This window comes from Hevea brasiliensis, chromosome 8 (assembly GCF_030052815.1).
Source record: "Hevea brasiliensis isolate MT/VB/25A 57/8 chromosome 8, ASM3005281v1, whole genome shotgun sequence".
Lineage (NCBI taxonomy): Eukaryota > Viridiplantae > Streptophyta > Magnoliopsida > Malpighiales > Euphorbiaceae > Hevea > Hevea brasiliensis.
The window spans coordinates 7,550,761-7,576,404 of NC_079500.1; the positions used below are offsets into that span (position 1 = coordinate 7,550,761).

The 25,644-nt window shown below is 29.4% G+C and overlaps 3 protein-coding genes across 6 annotated transcripts; 1 reads left to right on the top strand and 2 right to left on the bottom strand.

Moving 5' to 3' along the window:
• Window positions 1–11,401: 11,401 nt before the first annotated feature.
• Window positions 11,402–13,673, top strand: LOC131182245 (pentatricopeptide repeat-containing protein At5g66520-like). The gene has a single exon (XM_058151163.1). The coding sequence runs from the start codon at window positions 11,513–11,515 to the stop codon at window positions 13,406–13,408; it is 1,896 nt and encodes a 631-aa protein (XP_058007146.1). The 5' UTR covers window positions 11,402–11,512; the 3' UTR covers window positions 13,409–13,673.
• Window positions 13,674–14,680: 1,007 nt separating this feature from the next.
• Window positions 14,681–16,598, bottom strand: LOC131182473 (uncharacterized). The gene is made up of 4 exons (XM_058152032.1): window positions 16,436–16,598; window positions 15,974–16,049; window positions 15,132–15,236; window positions 14,681–15,045 (listed from the first exon to the last, which is right to left on the bottom strand). The coding sequence occupies exons 2-4, from the start codon at window positions 16,016–16,018 to the stop codon at window positions 14,932–14,934; spliced, it is 264 nt and encodes an 87-aa protein (XP_058008015.1). The 5' UTR covers window positions 16,019–16,049; window positions 16,436–16,598; the 3' UTR covers window positions 14,681–14,931.
• A 754-nt stretch (window positions 16,599–17,352) lies between these two features.
• LOC131182246 (protein FAR1-RELATED SEQUENCE 11-like) lies at window positions 17,353–22,808 on the bottom strand. 4 transcript variants are annotated; one of them, XM_058151165.1, is made up of 5 exons: window positions 22,653–22,775; window positions 21,800–21,855; window positions 19,562–20,578; window positions 18,556–18,999; window positions 17,353–18,170 (listed from the first exon to the last, which is right to left on the bottom strand). In XM_058151165.1, exons 3-5 carry the CDS (start codon window positions 20,549–20,551, stop codon window positions 17,553–17,555), a joined length of 2,052 nt encoding a protein of 683 aa, XP_058007148.1. In that variant the 5' UTR covers window positions 20,552–20,578; window positions 21,800–21,855; window positions 22,653–22,775; the 3' UTR covers window positions 17,353–17,552. The 4 variants fall into 4 exon arrangements, with proteins under 4 accessions (XP_058007148.1, XP_058007147.1, XP_058007150.1 ...); XM_058151164.1 differs by lacking the exon at window positions 21,800–21,855 and having other exon boundaries at window positions 22,653–22,808; XM_058151167.1 differs by lacking the exons at window positions 21,800–21,855; window positions 22,653–22,775 and adding an exon at window positions 22,466–22,598.
• Between the last annotated feature and the right edge of the window lie 2,836 nt (window positions 22,809–25,644).

The window sequence follows — 25,644 nt, forward strand, 5'->3', positions numbered from 1 at the left end:
GTGTTGAGTGCAATAGTAAGGTTTACTATACTTTTAAGGGAGAACAACGTTTAATCTTTAGATAAAGTATTATTGGAAGGGGCAATCACGAATCCGAAATGATTAATCTTTTATAAATTATAAAATGGATATAAGGAGATCCTTTTGAATTAAAAAAAAAATAATTGACTGAATTGGCTAAAGTGGCAAAATAAAATATTTATTTAATGTTTAGTTAATTTATTGTTTTGACAAATAATTTGTTAATTTAATTATTTTTTGTTCAATAAATTTCAAAAAGACAGTGTTGAGTGCAATAATAGGTTTACTATGCTTTTAAGGGAAAACTACGTTCAATCTTTAAATAAAGTATTGTTGGAAGGGGCGGTCACGAATTCGAAATGATTAATCTTCTATAAATTATAAAATGGATATAAGGAGATATCTTTTTGAATTAAAAAAATAATAATAATTGACTGTATTGGCTAAAGGGGCAAAATAAAATATTTATTTAATGTCTAGTTAATTTATTGTTTTGACAAATAATTTGTTAATTTAATTATTTTTTGTTCAATAAATTTCAAAAAGACAAAAATAAATGAATAATCTAATTTATGAAAATAAAATTAATAATTACTGAAATTATATATGAGGAAAAATGAAAACTTTATCAAATAAACCTGAAAACTTATACATAATGAAAGTATTATAGGTATCTATAGAATTCTAAATCTTAATTTAAGTAGAAATGAATTAAAGAGTACTAATCTAAATAGATAATATATTTAAAGACCTAAATTAAATAAAAATAATATTTTAAAATCCTAAATAAACTAGGAAATAAAAATAAAACCTATTTAGAAAAAATAAAAAATTCCATTAGAGTTAGGAATCCTCATGAAACTAAGAAAATATAAGTTTAAGCACTGGGTCAAATAGATAACAGAGAGATCTCATTGACCCTTTGTTTGGATTGAGAGGAATAGAGAGAGAAAGAAAATGAAATTTGATTTCTTTAAATTTCCTTGATTGAATATTAAATTGAAGAGAGAAAAGAGGAGAAAATATATTTCTCAACTTTTGTATTTGATCTAAAAGATTTCTCTCCTAATTGAAAGGAATCAAAGAAAATTCGTGTCTTCTTATGAAAATTACTTGTATATATAAATACAAACATCATTTCTCTTAAATTTCTCTCATGTTCTAATAATTTATCCAGACATCATAAAGAAATTAGATTTCTTTTCATTTTTTTTCTCTTTATTGCTCCACTCAATTTCTCTTCATTTCCCCTAATTAATTAAGCATCCAAACAAAGAGTTAGAGTTGAGGTGTTCTTCAACTATACAAGGTAGTCTAGGAAAATGGAGAGAAGAAAAGAAGAGAACTTTGATTTCTCTATAAGAGAAATCAACTCCTTTGTGTTAACCCAAAATATTTTCTTCTAAATTGATGAGAAAGAAAGAGAAATGTATATACTTATTGTCCTTTTACAATATAATAAATATAAAAAAGATAAAATAAAAGGGATAAATTTTAATAACTATCTCTGAACTTATATAGTTGTAACACTACAGTCCTTTAACTTTAAAATGTAACATAAAACCCCTTAAACTTTCAAATTTTGCACAATAAAATCCCTCTGACTTTCAATTATTGATTTTGCAGTTAGAAACTGATGTGAATAGCTTCCGCATGGCGCTTAATCAATATTTCTCTCTTATCTCTTATGCAAAGTGTAAAATTATTATCTTTACGCATGAAAAATTATTCTATCTATAGAGAGAAGAAGAATTTAATTTACACATGGCCTGAGAGAAAAAAGAGAAATACTGACTAAGCTTCATGCTGGAACTGTCCAGGTCAGCGTCTAACTGAAAAACTAGTAATTAAAGATTAGAGGGATTTTACTGTGCAAAATTTGAAAGTTGATAGGATTTTATATTACATTTTTAAGTTGATGGACTGTAATATTGCAACTAAATAAGTTCAGGGACAGTTCTCAAAATTTATTCAAAATAAAAGTATAATAGTTATTTTTCTTGTTTTTTCAAGAGAAATTATTCAAATTCTAAATAACACAAAGTTAAATTAAAATATTTTTTCTCTTTATTTCCCTTACATAATTAAGATTCAAACACAAGGTTGTGGACAATAACAAGGGTTAAAAGAAAAGAAATAAAATAAAAGTTTAATCTTTCTTAAGATAAATTTTGAGGGAAAGACGTAAGAGGGGGAACAATGGTGAATGAAGGACGACCCACGAAGAAGAGATCAGAAGTAAAGATTTCTTTCTAATTCAGATAAATTTTGACAATTATCTCTGAACTTATCTAGTTGTAACATTACAATCCCTCCACTTAAGAATGTAACATAAACCCCATCAACTTTCAAATTTTACACAGTAAAATTCCTCTAACCTCCAATTACCAGTTTTTCAATTAGACGCTGACCTAGACAGTTCCAGCATGGAGTTTAGTCAGTATTTCTCCTTTCTCTCTCAAGTCATGTGTAAATTGAATCATTTTTCTCTCTATATATAGAATAATTTTTCATGCGTAAAGAGAATAATTTTACATTTTGCATAAGAGAGAAAAGAGAAATGTTGACTAAGCATCATGCGGGAGCTATTCACATCAGTTTCTAACTGAAAAATCAGTAATTGAAAGTCAGAGGGATTTTGCTGTATAAAATTTAAAAGTTTATGGGATTTTATATTATATTTTAAAGTTAAAAGATTATAGTGTTATAATTATATAAGTTCAAGGACAGTTATTAAAATTTATCCTTCTAATTTACAAGTAAAACGATGGCTTTATTCCAACGAGGGGATTGTTTTTGAGCCTAAAGCTGAAGGAAGAGATGAAAAGCTGTCTAAATCAATCATATGCCAGAATTCCATACAATTTTTCTATTACTTGCAATCATAATATGTTGTTCGGGTTTTTTTTTCCTTTTTATATTACACTTTAGTTTGTTTGTGGGTTTTGAAAAGTTAATTACTTAATCTTTACATTTTATACTATATTACATTTTATTTCTGAATTTTGAGAAATAAATTATTTAATCCCTTTAATTTTAATATTTAAAATAATTTAGTCCATTTAATTTAATATTTATAACAATTTCATCCATCGATAAAAAAAGACCAAATTGTTCTATTTATTGAAATTTTAAGGACTAAAGTAAGATATAGTATAAAATTTAGAATCTAAATTAATTTTTAAAAATTTATAGACTAAAGTATAATATAATGCAAAATCCAAAGATTGAATAATTTTGAGAAGTTGTTTGATCGAAAGTTGCAATGAAATGGAAACCATTGTTGATGGCAATAGGATAACAAGTGTTGTGTAAAAAGTGAAAAGTCGCCACTTAATTTTGAGAGAAAATTAAAGAAAACTTTCAATTTTGAAAAATTTAGAAAAATTATTTACCACTTCTAATCTAAAGATCTAAGGTTCGGGGTCCGTATACATGCGAAGATTGTATTAGGCGCTCCACGTCGTCCCTCAAAAAGGATAGGTAGATTTAATAATGTACTCAACAAATTAATGTCCATAATCTTAAAATGGAGTTTAAATTATTATATTGATTCCTTATGTTTGTTCTATAAAAGATAAAAAAGCGTAGATATAGGAATATATAAATATCTTACTATTAAGGTAAGTCAAATAAAAAAGTATGTAAGGTGACCCTAAAAGTTAATTTTGACTCTATTTTTGTTTTTTTTTTTAGAAAAATTAGGTTTTATGTTCAGTTTGAAATTATTAATTTTGAAATAAGGAAAAAAAAATCCTTAGAAAAAAGAGGATTCTAAGTTTGACAATAGACAAATTGTAATTTAAAAATTTTATAGGCAAAAACTATAAGATAATAAAATGTAAATCTTGAATTATTTACGGAAAATTAAATTTGCATTAAAAGAGGACCTTGAGTCCTTTGCTAAAACATTAAATTTACTTGAAATTAATTTTGCTTGAAAATAAAAAATTAGACAGGAAAATAAACTTTCAATTTAAATTTTTGCTAAATTAAATATTTTTTCTTGTTTTTTTTTTTTTGTCACATTGTTAAAAGTAGAAGCCATATTTTATTTGAAAGGGAAAAATTAATACTTATAATGAAATATATATAACTTTAATCATTTTATTGAAATGTCAATAAAAGAAAGATCTTGAAAAATTCATGTTTATTGTAAAAGTCTTCATATCAATTTACTTTTAGGAAAGAAAAATGAATTTTATTATAATAAAGCTAGAGTCACACCATGGATGTCATGCATATGACTTATTATTTCCTTTTATTAGACTCCTTCCTCACACGGATTAAAACTCTTAGTTCGGAAATTGTACCATTCAATTCCTAGGGATTTTTAATAGGCAGTGAAAACTTTAAGCTACCTATCACCAATCCCATCATTGGTATTCGAACAACAGGGTGTTATATGAAATGAGTCGTATGTGGCAAATAATATGAGATGTGATTAATGACTAAATTGGCAAGTCAATTAACATAAACACACATACTACTAACAGACTTATCGATATTTAAGCAGAGATTTTCTAAAGTCATGCTCAATAACATCGTTCTTGCATAAAAGAATGATATAATAGCCTATATATCTAATTCATACACTCAATAAGTTTTAAAAAGAAGAGGGACTAAGCTTTTAGGGGAATTAATTTTATTATTCCTAGTTATACAGTTATATATTACTATCTTTATTAAAATTTTTATTTTTACTGTTATTTAAAGAAATGATTTGAAAGAAACTTTCTGTTAAACCATAAACTTTTATATAATTTAAGGAAAACTTTCTAGTAAACAAGGATAATCGATTATTATTATTATTAAATTATTTTTTTAATATGATTTTAGGAAAACTTGCCATTAAATCCAAAATTATATATTAATATATTTAGATTTTTTTTAATGATTTAAGACAAACTTATCATTAAACCAAAATTGTATCTTTTAATTTAGATTAAAAATTTTAAAAATTTTTTAAATAGTTTAAGACAAACTTGTTGTTAAGCTAGATTTAAATATTTTAATTTAAATTAAAATTTTTTAATTTTGTTTTTATTTTTATTATTATTTTTAAAAAAAATAATTTAAGGCAAACTTATCGTTAAACCTAAAATTATATATTTTGATTTAAATTAATTTTTAATTGATTTTTTATAATTTAAGACAAACTTATCAATAAATTAAAATTATATTAATATATTAAATTTTTAAATGATTTAAAGCAAACTTACTGTTAAACCTAAAGTTATATATTTTAATTTAAAAATATATATTTTTAATTCAATTCTAAAATAGTTTAAGGCAAATTTATCGTTAAACTAAAAATTATATATTTATTTAATTCTAAAATGGTTTAAGGCAAATTTGCCATTAAACCTAAAATTATGTATTTTGATTTAAATTAACTTTTTTATAGTTTAAGACAATCTTGTAGTTAAATCAAAATTATATTAATATATTAAATTTTTAAATGGTTTAAGACAAACATGCTATTAAACTTAAAATTATATATTTAAAATATTTAATGATTTAAGACAAACTTGCTATTAAACCAAAATTATTGCTATTAAACCAAAATTATCTCCTTATTTAAGGTGTTTAAGAGATACCCTTTTAAGTACTAAAAAAATTATTTAGTTTAAATGATTTTAATTAATTGAGAAAAAAAAATGCAATGATATTCTCCATTTAAGTTGTTAAGGGCGCCTAGAACAGTCTCATAATCCTTTTTGCTCATCATCCTAATTTTATCAAAAAAAAAAACATTATGCGAACTCACCAATGCAACCAAGTAAGTATTCACATAAATAAATGTTTCACATACGAACACATTTAATCCTTAATATAATGATCTAATAACCTACAACAAGAGAAAAATTATGGTATATAAAAATAAAAAATAAAAAAATCAAAGTAACCCAATGATCACATAACTATCAAGATATAGACTTACAGCATCTACCATCACAATTCACTACCTCCATGTAGAACGCAACACTAATTTCCAACAACCATATGGGACATTTTTACTGCATTAATTTTTAACTGCAAAAAGATAAGTTTTAGGTGGTCTACAGAATATCAACAAACATTTAGCTTTTGTTATTGTGCAAAAATGAATCAAAACACAAATATTCAAATACCAACAGGATATTAACTATAACGCCAAGTTATTTAGCAATAAAAAGTAAAAAATCAGAGTTAAAACATTAAACTAAGAATGATAATATTGCTTACAATGGCAAACAGAAAAATCAATCCTTAAAACACTCAATATCAACAAAAATCTATGAGAGATCTATTTTATGAGTCCCAAAATGCAAGCAGTGAACAATATATTGACAGTTCAGACATTCTAATACATCTTATAAACAGTGCATTATGAGAAGCAAGTAACACTCAATAACTATCAACCAGAAGCTTCAGCAATAGCATTTTGACACAGTAATTTTGATGACAAAATAAGGTATATTTAACATAATATAATAATCCATATAAACTCCCTAAAAGTGTATCCATTATCTCAAAAAACATAATAATCAAAATAGCATTTTGAAATATATAACTCAATTAGATCATAGCCACTCTACTGCAAGTGATAGAAAAGGCACAAATGAGCGAGCTGTGGCGAGATAAACTTCCATACAGAAGAACAGAGCTATTGAACCATGAGTGGTGGTGTTGATGAGCTGTGAACTTAGATGAGTCTATGGAGTGAGTGCAATGGTACTTTGTGTGCAAATAGGATGAAATGGGTCTCAATGGAAAAGTGAGAGAAGGAAAATGTTGGGTAATTTATAAGATGTGTGATAAATGGAGGAAAAGATGAGTGGAATGTTGCTTTATGTTACAAGTTTCAAGAGAATGTTGTTTTGCAATTTCTTTTGGAAGAAACAAATTTTTTTCCTCCTCTCCCTAAAAGCTTTTCCCAAAAAAATTACTTTATGATTTCTCACCTTCCTCCAATAGAAAAAGATGGTATTTATAATGGAATAAAACCTTAAAGTTAGGATTCAAGATTTTTTTTTTAAAAAAAAAGTTGAGATTTAAAAGAACAAATTTTGCTTTTATTTTATTTTGTTTTTATTTATTTATTTATTTTTAAATTCCAATTGTCATAAATTAAAGAGATAAAAAAAATGAAAGGTTTGGATTAAAAGGGACTATTTTTTTTTATCTAAGGGCTAAAAATTACTCCTTACAAAATTAAATTAAAAGTTGAGATTAAAAAGTACTAAATTTGTCTTCTTTTTTTTTTTTTACTTTAGTTTTAATCAAAGGTGGGAATTAGATCTCTAAAAAAAAAGTTAAGAGCTAGGATTTAATAGTACTAAAATTTATCTTTATTTATTTAATAAACTCCTAATCTAATTATCCAAAATTAATTCCTAAAATATTCAATGGCTATGATTAACTAGGGCACATTTATTTTGTTACTTTTTGATCCTAGGGTCTAAATTTATTCTTACAAAAATAAATAGTCAAGATTCAAAGGTACAAATTACTTTAACTAATTTAAATCTAATGGTTAAAAATAAACCTTAATAAATTTTGATAGATTATATTTAATTCTATTATTTTGTTTTTAAGAAACAATTTTGAAATAATTTTGCTCTTCTCTTCAATTTTTCTAAAAAATGAAATTCTAAATCTAGTGGATGAAACTAAATCTTCATAAAATTGATGATAAAACTTTTTCATTATTCTTTTTAAGAAACTAAAATTAAATTACAAATTAGAGTTAAAATAAATGTGGAATCCAATTAAAAAAACAAACTTAAATAATTTAAAGAATTAAAATTAAAAATAAAGTCAAAATATAAAATAAAATTGAAAATTAAATTAGAATTAAAGAAAGAGTGAAAATAATAATCCAATTAATAAAAATTGGATTTTTGTACATATATTTTTTAATTAATTTAATTTTCTTTTAAAAAAAATTTATAGGCCCACACAAAATATTGTGTATACAAAAAAAAAATTATTAGCCCAAATAAAATATGGTGTCTATGATAATAGGATAACAAATGTTGTATTGAGATCATTAGAAAAGATTTTCTCCCCATAAGCAATCTCCCCATGTCGAAAAGAATTTGGGAGGCTTCATACCTACCGGAAGCCTAGCTCAACTTATCACTTTAATCTTATACAAATGCCTAAAGTTGCAAAAGAATTTCTGTAACGGCTTAATTTAACAACTCTATACTCTACAATATTTGGAAGTTGAAGATTGTTAAGAAATTGAAGAGATTATTATAAAAGCAGAGAACAATGGATTGGAATCTCGTGCACTTCCAAGTCTAAAGAAACTAATACTTCTTAATCTACCAAGATTGAGGAGCATATGAATTGATGACTCTCTAGAATGGCCTTCTTTAGAAAGGACTGTGATTGCCATGTGCCCTTTGCGGAAGAGGTATCCTTAATGCAACATTTACTTCATCTAATTGTATCTTTGTACAAAACAAATTTTCATTCTTGATTAAAATGTCTAGCTCATATCAGTACTAGCCATGAATTACTAGGATTGAAAATGCTGATATAGTTTTGTTTTATGATAATAAACCAACTCTGAAATGTCTTTTGTCATTTGTGTTTATGTGGGCTATTTGGTAATGCTGAACAATCTAATAAGAAATATTGGCGGGATAATGGTGAGAATTATATATATATAATTAGCATTAGCATTCAAAGCTCATTGGTGGTGAAAACTTTATTTAATAAGCATAATTATACCCACCTCGAATTGCATAAATAAAATTTTTAATTATTATATAATTTCTATATATATATATTTGCCATTTTGTAATTTACTTGTTAGAAAAATAAAAAGTATAACCACTGATAAACATTGGCTGCAATAGTGAGACTTATTATACTTCTAAGGGGAGAATTCATATTCAATTCTTGGAGAAGGCATTTTTTTGGGAGGAGCAGTCATCAAATCTGATGTTGGATATCCACAAATATACGGGCCGTATCAAATAATAAAATAATAAGTAAAGTATTGTTCCCACGAAAAATTATATTTAAGTATCAGATTATAGTTTTTCTAAATGTTTAGACTAATTGCAATTTATAGGAGACTAAATTAACTAAATGCAACAATTTAAATGTAAAATTAAAAAAATAGGCAATGGGTAATGTAAATAAAGTTTTAACCTAAGCAAAAATTAATTAAATTAATAATAGGCAAGTAAGAGCAAAGACTAATTGATAATAAAAATAATTCAAGAGTTGGAGTTTATGAATTAAATCTATTGGGATTTGTTTTATTCATCTAATTTTAAGAGAAAATAGGGGTTGAAGATGATTGATTTTGAAACCCTTTCATATCTTTTTTAAGCAAATCAAATAGTATTTTTAAAAAATCCAAATTCGTGCCATATTTGATTCACTTAAAACCCATTAAGTTTTAAAATCAATCAATGTTTTCTCTTAAATTCCTAGTTTATTTCTAAATCCAGGTATTTTTAAATTCAAATCCTTAATTATCTATCAATGCACCTTTCGATCCTTCAATCAAATATTAAAAATTAGACCCATGGGATTCAATATTAGGTAAATAAGTAAAAGAATTAAAACTTATATTTGTATAAATATTGATAAAACCCAATCCAAATTCACAAATAAATTCAAAACATTACAACTTAGCTCTAAAATCTTAGAAAAACTATACTAACAAAGGAAACGTAAAAATAGTATAAGAATAGAATAACCCAGGTAAGGGAAAGCCCAAAACTCTGAAAACTGCAGCTGAATATTCTAGCAGTAGCCTCTAGCAGAAATAACATCCTCTATTCTCCTTATTATTCTTTTTATTTTTCTTTTCTTCTGTTGTTCTCTCTTTCTTCTTACTTCTTCTTTGGGAAAAGACTAAAAAAAATATTTTTATATGGCCCCAAAAGTTGGTAGGTTTAAAAAATGAATAAGGACAAATGAATTGATAAGAGATGAGGTGTAAAAATTTTAAGGTCAAAATGTGTTTTCAAGTTTATGGAGTGTCTGTTGACAGAGTTACCTAACCCTAGACAACATCTTAAGTAAGGTTTCAGGCGCTGCACTGCCTAGAGACACAAGAATAAGTGAGTTCTTCAGCAAATCTCAACGAGTTTTATTTCTAAAATTCTAAAGATGCTTGAATTCAGTTGCGCTTGGCATGTGACTTGCCCGATGTCATAAGCTAAATAATGTGACATGCTATAAGCAACATCTCAAGTAAATATCAACAAGTTTGGATTTCAAAACTTAATTTGTTCAACTTTTTTCATTCTTCAAGCTTTCAAATCTTCTCAAATAATCTCCTAATGCATGATTGATCTTTAATTCACTATAAAAACCTATTAAAAATATTAAAATTTCAAAAATCAAATATAAAGTAACTAAAATTAACAATTTAGTTAAAATAAAGATTAAAAGCATAAAAACATTAAATAATAAGGGCAAAATTGATATAAAACTACCTTAAAATGCCTATATAAAATGAGTATAATAAACTCAAAAGGTTGAGTCTTTTATAGACTATAAAACGATATAGATGAATACTTGAGTGAATCCAAAAAAAATAAAATAAAATAAAAAGGTGACCAAATTTATTAAAGGGGCAAAAACAAAATATTTAATTTTTTTTAAGAAAAATAAAATATTTAGTTAATGTTTAGTTAATTTAGGCAATGTTTGGTATAAATGAAATTTATGAAATTTTATGAAATTTATTTATAAATATAAAATTTTAGTATTCATTTTAAATGAAAATTCATTTGGAATTCTTCATATTCAATTCCATAAAATTTATTATAACTAAACTAAACTCTATTAAAATTGATAAAATTTATAAATGAGTTCAAAATTTAAAATTATATATATTTTAAGTGACAAAATTATTTTATAATTATATATCAATTTATTTTATTTATTTTAAACATAATATTTATTTTATTTGAAATAAATTCTATATTTAATATAAAATATACTAAATAAAGAAATTTATTTATAAATAAATTTTATAATTGAATTTATTTATAAATAAAATAAATTTTTTCATAAAATTGAACCAAACAGGATCTTGTTGTTTTGACGAATAATTTGTTAATTTAATTATTTTTTGTTTATTAAATTTTAAAAAGACAAAAATAAATGAATAATCTAATTTATGAAAATAAAATTAATAAATACTTAAATAAATAAATGACTTAACCGGAATTATATATTAGGTTTGGCTGGCTCTAAAATTTAATTTCCGAAATATATGAATTTGGAGTATCTTTAATTTTGTCAATAATTTTTAACTTAAAATTACAATATAAATAAAAATATTTAAATTATATGAATATAAAAACCATTCTAACCAAGATTTTCCCAAGAAAACTAAAACGCCGTAGTTTAAGGGCAAAACCGTCGTCGTTTAAACAGCCAAAAAAAGGCGCGAGACATAACTGTTGTTTGCTGTGGTGCAGTGCTTTCAAAATCTGGAAGCTCTCATTTCCGTCTGTTTTCTCCTATGTTTGCTAATAAACCAGTACCTCTTCTCTCCTTCACAACCAAAGCTTCCTATTCTCAATTCTCCACCGCTATATTTCACCCATTTTTCTCTTCTTTGCGGGCTAATCCTTCACTCTTCCAGACCAAGCAAGCCCATGCCCACATCATCATCTCTGGCCTCGCCGGCAATGCGTCTCTCATGGGTCATCTCCTCACCATCCTCGCTCTGTCTCCATCAACCCCATTTGATTATTCTCAGTCAATTTATCAAACAATCACAAACCCAAATGTTTTCGCCTCCAATAACATGATCAGGTGCTTTGCAAAGAGCGAATCTCCTCTGAAATCTGTTCTTTTTTACTCATCGATGTTGAGAAATTGTGTAAGACCCAATAATTATAGTTTCACTTTTCTTTTGCAAGCTTGTGGAAAGGGAATAGGTTTCAATGAAGGGGTTCAGCTTCATGGTCATGTGGTGAAGCTTGGATTTGGTGAGGATGTATACGTGAGGAATGCTTTGATTCATTTGTATTCTTCTTGTTGTAAGGTTGAGAGTTCAAAAAAGGTGTTTGATGAGAGTCCACATAACCGTGATGTTATTACTTGGAATGCTATGTTGGCGGGGTTTGCAAGAGATGGAAGAGTTGATGTCGTGGAGAGTATGTTTGATGAAATGCCCGAAAGAGATGTCATCTCGTGGAATACTATGATTATGGCTTATGTGCATAATGGGAAGCTTGAAGAAGGTTTAGAGTGCTTCAGAAGAATGAGAGGGATTGGGTTAATTCCAAATGAAGCCACATTGGTGACGGTACTCTCGGCTTCAGCGCAATTGGGTTTAATTGAACACGGTCGGTTGGTTCAATCAATTATAGATTCATTGAATATTCCACTGACAGTTACTCTTGGGACAGCCCTTCTTGACATGTATGCAAAATGTGGGTGCATTGAACAGTCTAGGCTTCTATTTGACAAAATGCCCCAAAGAGATATTTCCACATGGAATGTCATGATTTGTGGTATGGCCTCACACGGTCGTGGAAAAGAAGCTATTGCACTCTTTGAGAGGTTCCTAAATGAAGGAATACGTCCCGTGAATGTTACCTTCATTGGTGTTTTAAACGCTTGTAGTCGAGCAGGTTTGGTCAAGGAGGGCAAGCGTTATTTTAAGTTGATGACTGACAATTATGGCATTGAGCCTGAGATGGAGCATTATGGCTGCATGGTTGATCTCTTGGGTCGAGCTGGTTTAGTATCTGAGGCTATTGAAATGATTGAGAACAAAGTTGTCTCGCCAAACCCAGTATTGTGGGCAACTCTTCTTTGTGCTTGTAGGATTCATGGATTAATTGAATTGGGTGAAAATATAGGGAATAAATTGATAGAATTGGATCCATCATATGATGGACATTATGTACAACTAGCTAATATTTATGCCAAGTCTAGGAAATGGGATGAGGTAATAAGAGTTCGAAGATTGATGGCTGAAAGGAACACCAATAAAATTGCAGGTTGGAGCTTGATTGAAACCCAGGGAAGAGTCCACCAATTTGTCGCTGGAGACAGAAAACATGAGCGTTCACTAGAGATACACAAAATGCTTGAAGTAATAGAAACTCGTGTAGCTGAAGCTGGCTATGTTCCTAATCTATCCTCAGTTTTACATGACATTGGGGAGGAAGAGAAAGAGAACGCAATTAGGGTGCACAGTGAGAGGTTGGCAATTGCTTTTGGTTTTTTAGTAATCGGAGCTGGGGATTGCATTCGAATTGTAAAGAACCTGAGGGTATGTACAGATTGTCACGAGGTGAGCAAGATCATATCTAGAGTGTTTGAGAGGGAGATCATAGTGAGAGATGGGAGCAGATTTCATCATTTTAAGGAGGGGAAATGTTCATGCCTTGATTATTGGTAGAATAGACATATACAATCCATTCATTAGAGTTTTTGTTCGTCCTTTTGTTCTTTACTGGAAACTTTCAACACAAAGAAGAACCTTTGTATCTTCCTGTCAGCTTGTGCATTATTTTTTCATTCTTGTATTATAGATTGCTTTTGTTAGTCATTTTAATGTAATGCTAGACGAATAATGTCGTGAATGAGATTGTTTTGACATTATAGTTTGTGTTTCTTTTCATATTCACAGCCATATAATTTATTTCTTCCGATTGGCATTTTCACTTGGATCTTTTTGTCTTGCTTAAGAATTCTAGTTAATGAGTCTCAGAAGAAGTAGTTTATGTATTTTTCTTGTTTCATAATCTCTGCTTCTGTTGCAACTTTCAAGCAGTTTTCGTACTACATTTGTGTCCAAGTATCTTTTCAGTGCCTTCTTTAGACCAAATGTGAAAGTACTCGAGTTTATGCAGTAGCATATCACTGTCCTGATTCATCTCAAAAACAATTTGGCATGGAACGTGTTGCAACTCTGCCCAAGCTTGAAGAATTGAAATGGTATTCTAGGAAGGGAAGCCAAGGCAAGGACTGGACCATAGAAGATGACTATCACAAGTATCTGAAGGTCTGGGGAAGGTGGACCATTCAGATCATTAGAGAAGAGTCACATGCTACTGCTTCATTGGAACCACTAAACCAGACTAGTTCTCAGATGCGTCTTTGGACAGTTGAACATAACATAAATTAAGGGAAACAGCAGTGAACAGGAAGCAATTTTTCTTCAAGTTAAATCAGTTTAATGGTTGTAGCTTAGCTAAGTGCTTGTCTCTTTGAATTGAAGGGTCCAATCTTGGAGTTCCAGATCCTAAAACTTTTCTCCCTGGCTAGAACAGATATTAGTCCAGTTGAACACACTAGACTGAAAAAGAAGAGAAATTCATTTATGTGAATTTGAGGACTGCTCGAACTGCACTTTCCAAGCATGCAAACATGTTTTTGAGGTTATAACCCTCTCACAAAGAACCTATCCGAGGTCAGGGGTACAGGCTCCTGAAGGACCATGCAAATTAAATAGAAAATCCATTCATGTTCCGAGAACGGAAAAATAAAAACAAAAGAGTGCATATTTCAATGATCTTCCTGTTCTTGCAAAGTTATAGAACACCCTGCCCAAGCATTAATTGAACAAAACAGAAACATGAACTCAGTTGTGTGATTCTATTCAACAAATGGAACCATGGCAAATGAAATTTATAACCAGAAATGACAAACTAATATCTCCTTGCAATTGTACAAACAGATAAATCGAAGTTCATAATCTTCCTCCAGGGTAAATCAAATTATTTTTTCAACCACAGAAGAAATGACAGTTAATATAATGCCACAATATGCGATAAACTATATAATCCAGATTCTCTCTCACTTTGTGGCAATGTGAAGTATGGGCCATTCAATGTTTTCTAAGCTAGAAAAAAGATTTCTATAGTCTCAATTAAGAATCCAGGGGAGTTTCAGACAACACTTCCCACTTCGGTGTTATGCTCACATAAAATTCTTCTCCTCAGGGCTTCTCTCAGCGGCTTCCTTCCTTAATGTCTGAAGCCTTTCTTTAAGTTTCTTACTCTGTTCAAAATTTGCCTTCCGCGTCACAGCTTTCTGAGGGAGAATTTCAAACTTTTAATGTAAAGTCAAAGTCTATATTTTAACTAGATAAACAAGAGACAAACATAATAGTTACTCACTTCCTCCCGAAAACATCGATCAAGCTTTATTTTGAGGTCTGTACATTTGCCAAAGAATTTTCCAATGGGATGGTCCAAATGACACTGTTGGAATTGTTCAATAATCTGCAAAACATTTTTGTTGCTTGATTAAGCAAAATGAAAGCTTTAAACAGCAGAAGATTATCACCAAAACCCAGTACAATATAGTAGGCAAAAATGGCACAGGAGTTGCATTGGTTTCACTTCCCTTGATAAAGCATCACAATTACAGTCTCCGTAATATGCTACACATACTTCTGTTAACGAATCATAATTCCGATTCTGCTTTATTCAGGACCAAATACCATAAGAAACACAATTTAAAGATGAAGTTTGAATGTTTTGTGTATAAAGTTTTACAGTGGCCTTTGATCTCTGACCTACAAGCTACAACCAGATGCAATAAAAAGATCTCTGTTCATTTGTCATAGATGAGGCACTATCTTAAACCTCTGTGCAAGAGATTGGAAACAAAGCCAAATCTCCACCCACCCTACAGCAGAAGAGGCAGAGGGCAAAAGGTGCGGATCACCAGCAATAGGAAATGTTGATTTTTCTCCTTATAAATTAAGTTACCAGTTAAAATTATGAACTTTACCCTTCCCATAAAGTTACTCACAGCATCACAGTTGGCCCTTTAATCCAACAAACATTATGCCCCTCTCTCCTACCACTGACCCCACTCCAACAAATACGTAAAGTTATGAGTGATCCATCCAAGATTAAATGCAAGAGAAAAATCTGAGTTTTCCCATTAGCATCACAAATCCTAGGGACAATTGAACAATAACAAGAAAAGAAAGGCATAAAGGGAAACAGACTTCAGCACACATTGGATGCATATGCAATGCCAAAGGAGGATGCATTTTCCTTGAAGCAAATCACCAACTACAACACCTGGAGGAAAAAAAAAAAAAAAACTCACAAGTGAATTGCTAATAAAGTTAATACGTCTAATTCTATGGAAATCTAAAACTGTATATGGAATTCATAAAATCCTCAATCTATGAGCAGTTTCACCTTACCAAATATCAAATTAATCGGTTGAAAGAAATACACCCATAAATTCTTCAAGAAATAGAGAGAACCCATCATTCATTTAACCCAAATATAAACGTTTGTCCCCTTATACATAAAGTATTCTACACATAGTACCTATATATGCAAACTAAGTATATGAAGAAAAAAATGCGTAGAGAGGACCCAGATCAAAAGGGAGGCAATTGAGTTGAATAGAGAGAAATTAAAATTTTAATTCAGCTCCTTGATATGCAAACACGTACAGGTTAACTCGTATCCAAGGTGTGTAGCTCTCCTGCTTGCAGTTGCGGAGCTGAAACGGGCCGGCTGGAGGTGGAGGCGGAGATGAAGAGAGACTTTCTGCTGTCGCCCGCTTCTCTATAAATGCTCAGCACGACACCGTCTGGACATCATTTTAAGATAAAGAGTAACGCACAGCCCAAAATTCCAAAACAGATCAGTGAATTTATTGTGCAAAGCAACGACACGTCGTTTGCACTATAAAGAGGAGAAAATAATTGCCGCAAAATCATGTTTGAAATCTTTAAAATATATATATATTTAAAAATTATAGAAATTGTAAAAAAATAATTTTATTTATGAAATAATTGATAAATTAACAAGTTAATATGAAAATTTTTAATTTTTTTTATCACAGTGACTTATATGAAATTAAATTAAAATTTAATGTGTTTTATGATAAAAAAATAAAATTTAATAATTTTTATAAAATACTCATATTAAATTAACTAATTATGTGTGATAATTACCCTTTAAACACTAGTAATTAACTGAAATGTTGTGAAGCTATTATTTAAAAATTTTATTTTCATTTTTTTATTATTAGAAAATTTTAAAATTGCATAATACGGATGATATGATTTACTAAATATGTTTAATTGATTTTTGTTATTATGCCAATTTTTATTGGTTGTTTGTTTTATCTTTTTCCTTTTAAACCTTCTTCTTGGACGAACTTCTGCTTAGTTACTCCTGATGACATGAACAACTATCACTTCCATCATTGCCATGCCATTTTATAAGCCTTGAGAATGATCATATATTGGTTTAAACAACAAAATCCCTTTATATATATGTGTGTGTGTGTGTGTGTGTGTGTGTATACATGACACTGACTTCTCAATAGCTCCCATAAGAATGGGCATGAAACATGCTGTCAGGGAAATAAAACACCATGTATGATCATATGATTGCATGAACCAAAGTTACAAAAATTTTCATGCAGAATTTCAATCCACAAGCAAGTAAATTCATTTAATCATTGCTTCACAGATATAGCCAACTTGCTTTCTTTACCAAAATGTTGGCATGTTTCCTCCTGCTTTCCAAGATAATTCAAACAATGGTATTGTCGTTTGGCTAAATATTGTGATGAGTAGATGCGATCTCTCTCACACCATGTGATGGAACTGGCTGCTCCCTGATGCGAGATAAGAGGATGGAAACTTGCTCAGTAGCAATGTCCAGCCTTTCTTTTGACTTGGTAGATTCAGTTATTAGAGTTGATACCAAGTTCTGCAATAACTGTACCCTTTCTCCGTGATCGTTTGGAGAACCGTGAAGAAGTTTCGCTGGACTTGTGCTGATTCTACTCCAACGGGTGGGGAGATACCTTTCTGGAATCTGAAAACAATTTCCTGTGGAAAGAACTCGGAGAGCATGCCGACAAAGAATTCCAGAGAACTCAAACTGATGGCAGCTGCAACTAATGATGCCTTCCCTAGGAACCCAATATACTTTCCGGCCTCCCTCAAGTTTAGTATGGTGTCTCACAAGAAACCCATCTTCCATCTGGAATGATGCATAGTGGTTAGCCAAAACAAGTTGTTCCTGGAGCTTAGAGAAGGCATATGGCGTAAGGACTGTGGCAGCATGGGATTCCATAGGTGCCCCTGTTTTTAGGCATATGTTTTGGAGATTCTGCTGCATTGTTTGCTGTTCAGCAGCTTGATCTTTAAAATCTACAGCAACAGCAACCTGATGTGCAAAGCTAAGTCAAAAACAGGGAAAAGTTTTTCACCAAAAAATGCATAAAAAAGATGCCTCTCATCAGCAGCAGAAAGACTTGTATAACTGAAAGCTGCAAACGCATGGTACACTCTCAACTAACCGGCAATTCAGGAGTAACTTCCAAATTATCATGCACAAACCATCATCATCATCAAGAAAGAAAGAAAGAAAAATTCAAATAAGCATGGATTCGCAGCTGAAACTACAACTTCAACAGTAACAATAATAGAGAGAGTATAACTTAAAAATGTGAAGTCAGAAAAGTAGGAGCGGTGAAATTTTGGAATAGTTCAGTTAGATGGAAACTCATTTTGACTCTCACTGATTTGACAGGAATAGAAAGACAACATACTTGTTCCACAAAGTGTGCAAGCCGAGTCTGTGCGCTCAGAAATCGTTGTATGAAAGCATTAATTGATTTTGAATAACCAGCTGCAGTCATTCCTGCAAAGAAATGGCTTCTCAAGTATGGTAATGCCCAAAGAGTGCGCAAGGTATACAAGTTGGCAAGGTGCCTATTATTGTGCAGCCCAAAAGAATTAACCATGTCCCTCCAACCCAGCTCAAAATCCTCAATTGACTCCAGGTTATAGAGTCGATGGAACTCTGCCTTCCACTCAGTATAACGTTCTCCCAGAACAGCATTAAACCAGGATGGAAACTTTGCCACAGTCATCCATATGCAAAGAGCATGTTTTGTTGTTGGCATCTCCATTGCTATTGCTTCTTTGAGGCACATATTTTGGTCAGTTAGAATTGTTTGTGGAGCCTTCCCATTCATAAACCCTAAGAATGCCTATCATATAGACAACATAAAACAAATCACTGTAGTAAATTTGGGAGCAAGATTGCATTTGTCCAAGAATTATCATCAATTATGAAAACAGCATTTCAAAGTATAATCTTATGACTAGCTGTCACAGAATGTACATCAAGAGGTTCATACACAATTTGTTGGACTAAACTACATTCATGGCAAGTGACTATATCAAATCTAACAGGCATTATGTTGGTGATTATTTAGCCCACTCCCAACATTCATAAGTTTAAACACAAAAACAGAGACTTCGCTAATTATTCCACATCCATATAAATATATAATATATCCAGAATATTTTAGTGAATGTTGCAAATAATTGACCAACCAATTATTCCATATCCACCATAATAACTATCTCCTGCATATAATCCTATTAGTTTCTGCTAATCAATTTCAGAATATCTGCTTTCTTTTTGCTACTTGCTATGGCTAAAAGGATAAGGCCAATAAATTGATGAAATAAAATTAAAAAGTGCTACGTGTGCAATATAAGGTGATCGATTGATTGATTAAAGGAAAATTACTTCAATTCTATTACCTTCAATGCCCACGATAATAACCTCAAATTTTCCTCTCGTAAAAGCACACAACCGAAGAAACATGGCATTCCATAATTATTCACTCCAACCCATATCCCAAGAGGCATGTCAAATGCAGTCAGGCGATGTGTTGTATCAAATACCACTGCATCACCAAAGATATCATATGACTGGATTGATGATGCATATGACCAAGCTATATTCTCTAACCTATTGTTTGAATCAAGTGTGTATTCAAATTTAAAGTTCGGGTCTTTCTCTTTTATGTTTCTGCACATTCTTAACAAGTCTATGCTCTCTTCCTCCGGATCTAATTTCCTGAAAGACTGAATCAAATTCCTCACGTCCTTCTCAGTAAATGGCAAGTATCCTGGCTCCACACATTTTTCAAGCTCCATGAGCCTCATCATTTGCTGCACTGAAATTCCTGTTTTGGCAAACATGAGGATTCTGCTTTTGTCTGCATCTGATATGGTTCGATATGCAGGAAGGAAACGGACCTGATTTGGTTCTAGGAGTTCATGATTATGGTGATTTGCAAAACCTGTGACACGCCATTCTGGCATCCCTATCTCTGTGGCCTTGCTTATCCTCATATATGCTTGACACCCACACCGGGAGGATTTTCTGTTCCTTTGGGGCTTGCTCTCATTTGAGGCTTTGACAGGAGTATTTCCAGCTCGGTGACAGACAAAATAACGTCTGGTGAGTCCTTTGCCAACCCCATCCTTTCCTTCTGTGCGATGACGGCGGATTGAGAATCCACATCGCCTCGCAAATTCACTGTAGAATTCATAAGCTGCATCATGGGTAGCAAACCTCTGCCCAATGTATGGAATTGCATCATTAGTAGTTTCTAGTGAAAGTCTGGTTTTATCAGGTGATTCTTCCGTGCTACTGGTATCATCCAAAGACACAGATCGTTGGTCTGAGGGATCATCATAAACCACAAGCATCTGTCCAGCCTCTTCAGACATCATGTTTCTCATTAACCTATGTGAGGTCAACTTAGAAACCTGTGTCCAATATGCCAACAAGATAAACAACCTATTCAATTCCTATAGGTAAACAAATGCATCGCATAATAATACAAATATCAACATATTTCAGTAAGAATGCATCCATAAAACACTGCTAGCACAAAAAGGCAAACCCATAAATAATGCTTATGATTACAATGAACATGCCCATTTAGATATTCTCATCTTTATCAGATAACAACATCAATGCTACTATTGTAACTCATCATAAAATAGTTTCCTTTATGCACGATCACATTTCAGGTTTATGAACCATTGAACAAATTTATGATCAGTAAAATTCGCCACTTTGCACTCTTAAGTTCCATTAATTACAATTTTTTCTTTGGTTAAATATAACTTTGTTCAACCAAGAAGCACATCGACCAGCAACTAAACAATGATCCACTTGTCTACTCCAAATTCTTTCCCATGAATTGTATCTTTGTTTTTAGTTTATTTCAGAATTTTCTGGTTCACTGATCCTATACTGTTGAAATTGCGTATTGAAACTTATAGTCCATCAAATAATACCGATTGTTCTCCTTTTGCAATTTTTTGGAAGGAATTCATTGAACACAAAGAATTCATAGCAAAACAAATCGAATAACCTCGCAGGGTAATTATATGATAACCAGGTTGATCTTTCCTCCGAGATTCTTTTGCCTCTCAGTTTTCGTTTGCTTCTGCAAAATTCAGCTGGTTTTTTCCCAAGGGCAGGGAAAGTTTTGCTTCAGCATATTGTTCATTACTTACCTTCTCAATTATTTGAAACACATGAATATTTCAATTGCATTTGAAACACATAATATTCCTACCACGTCCTTCGAAAAGAAAGTGAAAAATAACAGCCCAGTAGGATGCAAGTGAAGGGACTTAGTTTATAGTTAACCAGCATTGGTGGCTTTCTTCTTTTTGTTTTTACCCAATGGCCAAAACTATATCAAAATTTGTAAGGTCTACCAGAATATTTAAAGCTTCTTGGAAATACTGATTTTTCAAGGATCATGTACTGCATAAGAATAGTCAGATTTACAGGTTCAATAGTAAGATTCAAATCAATTTAGGTAATAGATTTAAATCAATTTAGGTACTAAAACATTTGTATATGGCATAGGAAACAAAAACAACAAAGAATAATAAAAAAATCAATAAACTCAATGGATAATCAAATTGAATAACACAATCATGAAATTTCTTCAAAGTTGAAAAACTCACACAAAATATTCACTTCAGAAAACTTATCAAGCTTCAATCACTTCATACTACCCATACTAACAAAACCAAAATAGAAAATTAATAGAGAAACCAACAAATCCTACGCAAAGTATACAAGGCACACAATTAAACAAAACCATATAGTTCATGCTTGCGGGTACACTGAATTGAAAATTTGAACGGTGGATAAAATGTATCCTTATTGACATACATCAGCATGCATGGCAATACCCCAATTTTATTATACTATTTTCTTTGTTTTCAAAAATAGATTACTAATCTAGTAAGGTATTAACATTTTCAAGGTTATCATTGATTCAAAAAAAAAAAATCTTTGTATTCGCCATCCTTTTCAATTCAGAATTCCAAAAATGGACTTTCCAATTCAAAACTTGCAGTTTAACAATGCACATGTTGCACCTGGCCATTGGCATTTCATGAAAGCTGAATAGGACATCTTACTTACAACTATGGAAAAGCTTACTCCATTTCACTGAAATTCAACCAAAAAAAATGAGTGATCAAATACTTGAATTTCTACAATCATAATAATTCTTCAAAAACTGAAGATAGTTTTAAGCTCACAGAACTCTTTGCTATCTAAATTTGAAGAAACAAAATAAAATCACAACCCAAAAAATCAAATCACAATATTCCCAATACTACCTTAAAATTTCCCTACATTTCTAGATTTCCCATGGAACAAATCATGGAACAGATAAAAAAAAAGTCCCTTTTTTTAACTACCCCCATACAAGTACACAGCTACAAAAGACCCGTTTCAATAAAACATATGAAATACCCAATTCATAATAGAAAGAGGGAAATTTTTCAGAGAGAAAGAGAGAAGTACCAATCAATCAAGGATCCATCTGTTGTAAAATGGTGAAACTACCGGGGAATTTTCCGCGAGGACCAGCCCTAATTTGCGCAGGGAGTGAGGAAGACCATTTTATAGTCCTGCGCACCTTTTCCTATCGTACGCTTTCTTTGTTTCCAAACAGATTTCTTGCCCGTCGAATTGAAATAGCTAAATCAAGAGACGACACCGTTTAACCCCCACCATAGGGATACATATTTTCGCATTTTTATTTTATTTTTATCTAAATTCCCATTTTTAATTTATTATAAATTCTTTTTACAATATCTTTTTGCTTTGGAAGAAAGGCGTAAACTTCTAACAAAAGAGTGTCGTTAAAGTGAAAGGGATTTGAAGATGAAAAAGAAAATCAACTTTCTCATTTTTATTTTTTTTTTCTATTTTTTACAAGTTATTGTAATGTTTATAATATTTATTTGAATTATTTTTTTTAAATCTTGCTAAATATAATTAAAAAATTATTTTTAATTCATAATTTATAAATTTAAAATGAATTTTAAAACTGAAAGCATATTTAAATTCCTAATCTTTATTTAAAAAATCACTTCTCGTTTTTTTTTTTTTTTTGTTGTATTATTTGAAACCTCAGCTCTTACAGTTGGTTAATGTGCGCGCATACGTGACTGATATATGCTTTGGCCTTTCATTGCACTTTCATAAATTTTAAAAATTTAATAATTATATTTTTATAAATTGATGGATTAAATAATTGTATTTTTTATTATTAATTTAATTTTAATTACTTTTAAATTGTTCATTTTTATTATCATTATTATTCAAAAATAACACTTTTTTTTTAATTTTTTACATTATATAATTGAAATTTTTTTGATATGCCACTCACTTTTTTTAATTAGTTTAATTTTTAAAAATTACAAAAAAAATATTCTCTTTTAGGTGTTTTATATTATTAAATGAATTTTTAAATTTTTATTAATTTATTTTAATTGTTAAACCACTTAAGTATTCATATATGAACCTAAATTATTTTTTATTATTTTATTTTCTTTTATTATTATTCAATTGTTTAAATTATTTAACAAATTAATTATTAAATTTATCTTTATCATTATTATTATTATTAAACAAATTTTAATTTAATTTTAATAAAATTTAAATTTATAATCTTATAATTTTAAAAAAATTAACACTAATATTATTAAAATAAAACTAATGATACAACTAAATTATTAGGTTAATGATAATCCACACGGAGTGTGCAAACGGTCAGTTCGGTTCGGAACCGAATCGAACCGAACTGATAAAACAGAAAATCGAAAATCAAAAATTTTAAAAATCGAACCGAACCGATTGATAAGAGAAAATCGAATCGAATCAAACCGATAAATATCGGTTCGGTTCGGTTTTAAACTGATCAAACCAAAATTTATAAAATTTAATATTTTTAATATTAAATCTAAATAATAAAAACATAAAAACAAAAAAGAAATTAGAAATCAAAACTCAAAAATCTTAAGGTTCGGTTTGGCTTTTTTTTATTTCAGTTCAGTTCGATTTGGTTCGATTCAATTTGATTATTTTTTTATTTTCTATATATATATTAATAATTTCGGTTCGGTTCGATTTTTTTGATTTTTTAATGAAAATAACCGAATCGAATCCATTAATCGAAATTATCAAAATTATAAATCGAACCGAACCGATTAAATTTTAAAATCAAACCGATTAAACCAAATTAATCGATTCGATTCGATTTTTCAATTTAAACCGAAAACTGCTTTCCCTACACACATCAACTAAAATACATCTACCTAACCATTATTTTTTTTAAAATAAATATCAATTATGGATGATCACATGTTCAAGTCGCCATCTCATTCTCAACGTCATTAGATTTTTTTTTTTTAAGGAAGATTTTTTTTATTATTATTATTATCATTATCTCACGTTATTAAGTATATTCTCCATGATAGACATGCATCAACTAACAATTTTTTTTTTTTAATTATATCCAACTCATCCTCAACTTAATTATTAAAAATTATTTTATTAAAATTAACGTTTTTATGTAGTGGTGAAGTTAGAATGTTATCTTTGAGGGTAAAAAAAAAATATATATATTGTGATTATAGTAATATGCAAATTTTTATTATAATAAATTATAATTTTTTTAATTAATAAAGTTTAAATTAATAATAAATAAGTAATAAAATAAATTAAAATATTACCAGCCTATTGTATGTACATATTATAATAAAAATATTCGTGATTTTTCTTAATTTAAAGTAAAAATTAAAAAAAAATTAAACAATGCTAAGTGATAATATTAATTTATTTTAATACTTATTTTAGAGTAACCGATCATAAAAATATCTAATTATATAATATTATATTATATGTTAATAATTATGAATAAATTTTAACAACTGTTTCTTAACTTATATAATTATAATATTATAGTTTTTTAACTTTAAAATATAATAGAAAATACATTCAATTTTTAAATTTTACACTATAAAATTCATTTGATTTTCAATTATTGATTTTCTTATTATATGCTAACCTGAACAAATTCAGGTAGCGCTTAGACAATATTTTTTTTATCTTTTTTATTCAAATTTTTGAAAAATTATTTTCTATATAGAAAGGAGAAACATTCGATTTACACATGATTTGAGAGAGAAAAAAAAATATTGACTAAACGCAATGTTAAAAATCAGTGCCTAATTGAAAAATCGATGATTGAAGGTCAGAGAAATTTTACTGTGTAAAATTTAAAAATTAAGAGATTATGATATTACAACTATATAAATTTAGAAATGATTACGTTGAACTCTAAATCCACAAGACGTTCCGCCCTTGATTTTACGAGTCAATATATTTGAAGAATCACATTATAATATATTATTTTAATTATAATTTATTAAACATTTATTTTACAATATACATATATGCTATTTTTTTATTTGTGCCTACGCAATTATAGAATGGGAACACGAGTGTG

What these genes read in the sequence shown, in the direction of transcription:
- LOC131182246 (XM_058151164.1), bottom strand. Translation starts at nt 20,551, where the DNA reads ATGAGAAACATGATGTCTGAAGAGGCTGGACAGATGCTTGTGGTTTAT. An exon ending in TATTATCGTGGGCATTGAAG is followed by an intron (nt 19,000 to 19,561) that starts GTAATAGAATTG and finishes TCTATATGATAG; the next exon opens with GCATTCTTAGGGTTTATGAA. An exon ending in TTGCACACTTTGTGGAACAA is followed by an intron (nt 18,171 to 18,555) that starts GTATGTTGTCTT and finishes TTTGCACATCAG; the next exon opens with GTTGCTGTTGCTGTAGATTT.
- LOC131182473 (XM_058152032.1), bottom strand. Translation starts at nt 16,018, where the DNA reads ATGCATCCTCCTTTGGCATTGCATATGCATCCAATGTGTGCTGAA. An exon ending in TGCATCCAATGTGTGCTGAA is followed by an intron (nt 15,237 to 15,973) that starts GTCTGTTTCCCT and finishes AATGTTTTGCAG; the next exon opens with ATTATTGAACAATTCCAACA. An exon ending in ATCGATGTTTTCGGGAGGAA is followed by an intron (nt 15,046 to 15,131) that starts GTGAGTAACTAT and finishes ATTCTCCCTCAG; the next exon opens with AAAGCTGTGACGCGGAAGGC.
- LOC131182245 (XM_058151163.1), top strand. Translation starts at nt 11,513, where the DNA reads ATGTTTGCTAATAAACCAGTACCTCTTCTCTCCTTCACAACCAAAGCT.